This window comes from Furipterus horrens, unplaced genomic scaffold (genome assembly GCF_987537825.1).
Source record: "Furipterus horrens unplaced genomic scaffold, mFurHor1.1.pri manual_scaffold_2, whole genome shotgun sequence".
Lineage (NCBI taxonomy): Eukaryota > Metazoa > Chordata > Mammalia > Chiroptera > Furipteridae > Furipterus > Furipterus horrens.
In genome coordinates, this window is record NW_028327172.1 from 46,904,666 (window position 1) to 46,912,524 (window position 7,859).

Here is a 7,859-nt window from a genome sequence, read left to right on the forward strand (position 1 = left end):
GTACCTTACAATATGATCATCACAACAAGTCTAGTAACCATGTGTTATTGAATCACTGATCATTTTGCTGTCTCCATAGTTTGGCCTTTTCCAGAATATCATATAATTGGAATCATATAACATGTAGCCTTTTCAGACTGGCTTCTTTTATTTAGGAATGTACATTTAAGTTTACTATCACTCTCCCAAAGTTTCAAAGTCATGAAGACAAGGAAAGACTAAGAAACTGTCAACTAAGGAAATATGATAATTAAATGCAGCGTGGTATCCTGGATTAGATGGTCAAATGAAATGGAATTGAACAAGGACACTAATGGAAAAACTGGAGAAATTTGAATCAAGTCAGAAATTTAATTAATAGTATTTACCAATGTTATTTTCTTTTTTTAAATTGTTATTCTAGTATAGTTGTCCCAATTTTTTCCTCTTTACCAGCCAATGTTATTTTCTTTGTTTTGAAAATATACCATAGTTATGTAAAATGTTAACATTAGAGGAAACTAGATGAAGGATAATCAGGGTAAACTTTCTGTACATCTTTGCAACTCTATGTAAATATAATATCATTCAAGTAGCCCTAGTTATAAAAACATGTAATTTAAATCTAACCTATTTTAAGAAAATAAAACTATAACATATTCTTGTTTTTTATTTTTGACCTTTTCCAACTTTTTATTTGTGCACATTCAATTAGAAAAGATAACTTTTACAGGTTCTTTTGTGCCCATATTCGGCATACAAAAATGTAAAAGACTATTTACAAATAACGCATTAACTGAAACTGGAAAAAAGTAATAACAAAACTTAAGGTGACACACTGTGACAGCTCTGCTTAAGGGACATGAGAATTACTGCGAATGTGCTTCTGTAAAAGCAGCACTGTCACGTCTTGTAACTTCCTTTTTCTGTTACAACAAAATTTGAAGTAAATTCCAAAGGGTGTGGATTTCTGATCAAGATGATGGTGTAGGAAGTGGGGGTTTGGGGTGGAGGAGTGCAAAGGGAGAAAATCAGGACAACTGTAATAGCATAATCAATAAAATACAATTTTTAAAAAATCCAAAGGGACTGGAGCTTCCACTGTAGTGTGAATGAATAAAATAGTCTATTTCCTCAATTACTGTTGGTCCAGTTTTCCTTTTGCTTTGAGTCCAATGTGCAGCAGGTTTTAAAAAGTGCTTCGTTAGGGATTCTAATCACTAAGTGACAAATTACAATATTTCTTTCTTGCTTTAAACACAAATGGGTAAATCTGTTCCAAGCAGTAGCAGCTGCCCTTACCATTGGGCCCTATTACTGTGATACTTCCTGTTGAAAAAAATCTGTAAAGCAGTGTGTAGAGATTTTATCTCATAGCACACAGCAGGATGAGCTTCAGGTTCATAACTGGCATGGAGTCTATTATTCTTCGTGAATTCTGGCAAACAGATTTCAAATGGCATGTTACACCCTGCTAAAATGTTAATAACCTTAAAATCTGTGACTATTACCTGAAAACCTAGCGTGTGCAGACTACTGGCTAAATGTCTGGCAAATTTAGCTTCTTCTTCACTTGCTGCTCCAGTGTGAATAATTTTTCCTGAGGACCAAATTGTAGCTGTAATTTTAGGTTTTCTAAGCTTCATTAATACTTTTCCAACATCACACTTATAATTTGCTTCCTCCAAAGCAATCTTCCTTAAGTTCAAATGGCATCTTGTTCTACAAATGCAGACTACATTTGTGATTAGAAGGTCCAATGCAAAATCACCGTCTGCATCCATTGGGGTCGTTTAAAAACGGATCCCACCACGAAGATCACATCCGTGGGAAGAAGGGGCGGTGGCAGAGGACGCACCACTATGCTGGTTGCATCGGACGCAAAGGATGAACTGGAGGACAAGGTTGATGTCGAGGCGTCGCACTCCCCAGTCTCTGCTGGCCCGTTGTTAGGAGCCCCGAGGCTAGGCTCTGTCTTCAGCGCTTTGTTGTTCTGGATGCATATAACATGTTTTGAAAAGACTATTCAATGAAGTTTAAGATGTTATGATTTTTCTTGTTTTTATATCCCTCTTAGGATGTATAGCCAAAGAATTGTTTTTATAGTCATTTGTAATTTTCTGCATGGTCATGCCATTAATTTGATAGCCAGGGTCAAGTGTTTCTGTTTGTTTTAAATATGGGGAAATTATGTCTTTTCTTTTTGATTTCTTTGATTTCTAAAGTCAGACTGTACATTTAAGTTCATCTTGCTTCCATTCCTGTTGCCTCTACCCTGTTCTCTCCTTCTCCTTAAAGGTAAACACCTCATTAGTTTGGGGTTTAATCCCTCGAGTTTTTTCTAAATTTTCTGACAAATTAACTATTTCTTACAAAAACACTGTTTTGCAGCTTGCTTTTCTTCACTTAACCACATAGCCTAGGGATGACACCAAATCAGTAAATAGAGAGCTTCCTAATTTCCCTTTTGTGTCTGCATTGTACACTTTTTATAGTTTGTTCCGCCGATCCCCCAGGGATGAAAGAATAGCCTAATGAGTTATTGCCAATGTATCTTTTCAATAGATTCCTAGGTGAGTTTACTTAAAGGGTAAATGCATATGTGCTTTTGGTAGGTATAGTTCTGTATCAATTTGCATTCTCTCGAGCAAGTTATGAGAGTTCTGATTTTACATATGCAGATTGTCAAATAACTGGATTTTCACTAATCTGATTAGATGAAAACTGGTGTTTCAGTGTAGTTTTAATTTTTATTCTTTTTATTTAGTAGACTGAATATCTTCATTGTATAAAGACCATTGCATTTTTTGGTAACCAGACTTTATGTATTTTGTTCATTTTACTTTGGAATCTTAGAAGTTTTCTTCTAAATTTTAGGAATTATTTATATATTATAATTATGTTTTATCTGCGATATATCTTTTAATTTAATTTAATTTTTTACTTTGATTATAAAGGTTTTTTTCCCCATTCAGACTTTTTCTTTTAGTTTTAGAAAGGGCTTCTTGCATTAGCATTACTAAGTAATGAAATTCTTACATAACAATTTAAGATTTCCCATAAAGCTTAACATATTCCATTGCACCAGGGGAAAAGCCCTGGACCAAAATGTGAGCACCACTATTGAAGATGTCTGCTTAACTGATTTTTCTTTTGCCATACTATATTCATTAATTTATTCATTCAACAATATTTATGGTGTCCTGAGAGCAGGATTAACTGCATCTAAAGGCCAAGGGTTCCTGTCCCAGACTGAGTTCTGAGACATGACATTTTGGTGATGGCTGCTTTGACATCCTTGTTTCTTAAAGTGTAAATGAGGGGGTTTAGGACAGGTGTGAGAATAGCATATGCCACATTGCCCATGATGTGGAAGTCGCGGGGCAGGTCAGCCCTGTAGGCCACATAGGATATGGCAATGGAGGAGTAGTAGGTGCCAACCACCAGGAGGTGGGAGCTGCAGGTGGAGAAGGCTTTTGAGCGTCCTTCCCGGGAGCTGATGCGAAGCACCGAAGCCAGGATGTGGGCATAGGAGACAAGCACCAGGAGAAGGGGCAGGAAGGACACCACCATGGCGATGCAGAAGCCCGTGAAGGTCTGGTGTGTGGTGTCAGAGCAGGAGGCCTGGACCACAGCCAAGTGGTCACAGAAGCAGTGGTAGATGTGAACAGTGCTACCGAAAGCCATGTGGGAAGTCTGCACCACTGCTGGGATGGGCAGGATGAGGGCCGTGAGCCAGGCACTGGCTGCCAGTGCAGCATTGGTCTGCGGGGTCATGAGGACAGGATAATGTAGTGGGCGGCAGATGGCCACATAGCGGTCATAGGCCATGACCACCAGGATGAAGGCTTCAGAGCAGGAGAGGCCATGGAAGAGGTACATCTGCAGGAAGCAGGCAGGGAAGCTAAGGAAACGATCCCCAAGCAGGAATAGAGACAGCATCTTGGGAACAGTGATTGTGGTAAAGAGGATGTCCAGAGCAGAGAGGTTGGTTAGAAAGAAGTACATGGGCTTGTGGAGGCTGGGCTCTGCCACCACAGCCACCAGGATCAGGGTGTTACCCACCAGGATGAGCAGGTAGAAGAACAGGAAGATGAAGAAGACAGGGAGGAAGAGGGACTCCTGTAGAGAGGGGATGCCCACCAGGTAGAAGATTGGCAAAGTATCCGCTGATTGATTACAGGTTGTGGCCTCCATAGTGAGACAGAGCTGGATTTCTGGGAAACAGACAGCTGGAACATCTGGATACTGGGACTATCTGAAAACCATAGTAAAAAGGGTTTTAGAAGGAGATTCTATAATGTTCAGTTGATAGTTCATATAAGCACAATTATTTACAACCAACTCTAGAAGACAGATGATGGGCTATTGTACTGACTTCTACCATGTGAACCCCAAATTTCTACCTTTCTTCTTTGGTCAAACGTTAATTATTAATTAACTAATAATCTACCAAATGGAAGTCATTTTGCTGCATTCAGGTGATACAGTGAAGAAACTGAAGAAGGAAGGCAGCTTCTTAGAGTTTATATTTTAATGGGAAAAATGATTATTGAATTTTGATGGTGAAAAGTGCTTTGAAAAGATTTCTGCTGGTCTCCACCCTAGCTGCTGCTGCTACTCAGCAGCTGTTCCTGATGAACCACTAGCCTACAGACTTCTCTTGTCCCAGCTGAGAAGGTATTGTGGTCATCTGGAAACTTAAGAATTTTATAAGCCATTGTTGCCAGAAAAGAAGTCTTCTTATGACAAATGCCAAAGGCAAAATCCACCCCACACCACAGCCACCAGAGGTTGTTCTCTTCTTGCCAAGGACGGGGAGACGTGTAATTCTGCTCACCCACAGAGCCAGAGGGAGAATAATAATCCCTCTAATAATCGGGGATGTCCCTCTGAATAAGCAATCCAGGACAAAGTTCATGGTTATGATCCAGGAGCAAGTCCGTGGTCACGCTTATATGACTGCCTCTTCAACCCTGATGATTTTAAGAGTACCCACTCCCTGATTTTTCTAGAACTGTCCTGTTTTTCTTATTCTGATAAGACATTTCTCATGCCATTGAATCGAAAAATACCAAATCTGGAAATGCGCTGTCAGCTTTTTTCTTTATAGGCAAAAAGGGCAAAGACTTGCCTAAGATTACCCAGCCAGTCAGCCACAGAGCCTGGACAGGGACCCAGGCCACGGACTCTCAGACCAGGGCTCTTTCTCTACATCATGTCCCCAGAGAATCTAGAAGCTTAAGTTTTCATGTGGGGAGAGATTGCGGCAAAGGTTTTGTCTTTTATCCCTCTATTTCTAAGCTGATATTGTCAGCAGCAACCATACATCTCAATTTTTTCTTTAGTCTCTTAAGTGTGGTGGGTAGCCTGGTTCCTGCTGGGGAGTAAAGGCTGGTAAATGTCTTTCTAAAAAGACACGTGGTGGGAATGCAAACTGGTGCAGCCACTGTGGAAAACAGTATGAAGCTTCCTCAAAAAATTAAAAATGGAACTGCCTCATGACCCAGTGATTCCACTTCTGGGAATATATCTGAAGAAACTTGAAACACAAATTCGAAAGAATATAGGCAGCCCTAGTTCATTGCAGCATTATTTACAATAGCCAAGCACCCTACCATAGATGAATGGATGAAAAAGCTGTGGTTTATTACACAATGGAATAGTACTCATAGTAAAAAAGAAGGAACTCTTTTACCTTTTGCAACAGCATGGATGGATGTGGAGAGAATTATGCTAAGAGAAATAAACCAGAGTGAGAAAGTCAAATACCATCTGATCTCATTTATATGTGGAATCTAATGAACAAAATAAACTAACAAACAAAATAGAAACAGACTCATAGATACAGAGAACAGACTGACAGCTGTCAGAGGGGTGGAGTGTTGGGGGGCTGGGTGAAAAAGTGAAAGGACTAAGCAAAAAAATTAAATAACCCTCATGGATACAGATAACAGTATGGCAATTACCAGAGGGAAAGGGGGTAGGGGGAGGTAGAAGAGGGTAATGGGGTTAAATGGTGATGAAAGGAGGCTTGACTTTGGGTGGTAAACACACAATACAATATACAGATTTCGTATTATAGAAATGTACACTTGAAACTTGTATAACTTGATTAACCAATGTTACCCCAATAAATTTAGTTTAAAAAGAAGACACATGGAACAGACCACTTCATTCTGAATACTTCTTTGAAAGAAAGAATATTATTCCAGAGGTCAGCCCTGCTTACCTAGGTAGGAAAGGAATATGGTTGCATCTCAGCTTAAATGTTAACCCTCAGCTAAACAGGCACAACCTGCCTAAACTGATCATTGGTTTTTTTTCATATCCAGACTGATGCAAATGACATTTTCCTGTATGTCTATAGAGCTCAAAGAAGTTGATTTTGGATTAAATGTCATTGACTTAAGCTGAGTTGGGGTTTGAGGGGCAGCAATTCAGAACCATCAGGTTCAATCATACTCTCCTCCTCTCTCCTCTGCCCCACTTCTGTTAAAGAACAGGGAGACATGCTGAGTCTGAACTCCAGAAATGGAGTGTCTTCCTCAAGGTCAAACAATAAGTTCATGGCAGAAGTGGGCCTTGAACCAGTATCCTGGTTCTCACCCCGTGTTTACAAAGATTTTTCATGACTGAAGAGAATTCCTTAGCCTGCCATTAAAAGTCCATCTTCTTGAGGCTTATTTCTCCTCATTCTGGTCAAATGGCAACTTTTTGCTCTTATTCCTTTGCCAAACTCAGCTCAAATATTCTCTCCTCTAAGGAGGAGGTCTTGGTGGACTCAGGGGACTCTTCTCTGGGCTTTCTCAGTTCCTGTGCTTTCCTTTGTCATCATTATGATCACACTGGGTTGTTTCTGTGTATCTATGTACTTATGGCTCCACCAGACGGGGAGCATTCACAGAACTGTCATGGGGCCTCATCGTTTCCGTGTAACAATGCACTCTACCCTTCCCAGGAGCTCGGTGCTCTAGAGGCAGGAGCCAGAATACAGCTTTCCCATCAGGCCTCGTTTTGCTGCTGAATAATAAAATCAGAGTGAAGGTGCCACTGGCAATTCAATAGTGTTAGTCTAACCCAGTGGTTCTCAACCTTCCTAATGCCATGACCCTTAAATACAGTTCCTCATGTTGTGGTGACCCCCAACCATAACTAAAGCATAGTGATTAATCACAAAAATAAATATGTAATTATACATGTGTTTTCCGATTGTCTTAGGTGACCCCCATGAAAGGGTTGTTCGACCCCCAAAGGGGTCGTGACCCACAGGTTGAGAACCGCTGGTCTAACCCCTTTTTGTGAGGGACACAAAAGGGGAGCTAAGAAACAGCCCGTGATTTGCCCAAGGTCACAGAGTAGGTGGGCCACAGAACTGGAACTAGACTATTAGCAGGGCTGGGTCATCACCCTGAGCCCAGATAACTCACTTACTTGGGGCCCCAAGACCGACCAACTAGTTGAGGTTTATGTGCTCACGTACTGCCTTTTCTCAGCGTCTGTTTTGGCAGAGTGGGCATGTGGTTAGGGTGCCAGCTAGATAGGAGCACCAAGACGTTTTTGAAAGTATTTAGTATTCGATATTTTTAAAAAGCATTAATGTAGCATCATAGTAAAAATCAGAAAGTCTCTGGACTTCTTTACATTTATTTTGTGGTTCAGATTAACTGACTTAATTTTGAATACATATTGTGGGGGTGTTTTTAAAAATTAAATTTATTTATTTTTTATTTTTAAAGAAGATTTTATTTATTTATTTATTTTTAGAGAGAAGGGAAAGAAGGGGGAGAGGGAGAGAAACATTGATATGCAAGAACTACATTGATTGGGTGCCTCTCATGTGCCCCCAACTGGGAACCTGGCCCACGACGCAGGCATGT

The 7,859-nt window shown here is 40.2% G+C and overlaps 1 protein-coding gene and 1 pseudogene across 1 annotated transcript; both read right to left on the reverse strand.

The window, feature by feature from the left end:
* Positions 1-1,192: 1,192 nt before the first annotated feature.
* Positions 1,193-2,395, reverse strand: LOC150018495 (TATA box-binding protein-like 1 pseudogene; annotated as a pseudogene).
* Positions 2,396-3,204: 809 nt separating this feature from the next.
* On the reverse strand, positions 3,205-4,176 carry LOC150018496 (olfactory receptor 2AT4-like). The gene has a single exon (XM_090267773.1). It carries the CDS (start codon positions 4,174-4,176, stop codon positions 3,205-3,207), a length of 972 nt encoding a protein of 323 aa, XP_090123899.1.
* Between the last annotated feature and the right edge of the window lie 3,683 nt (positions 4,177-7,859).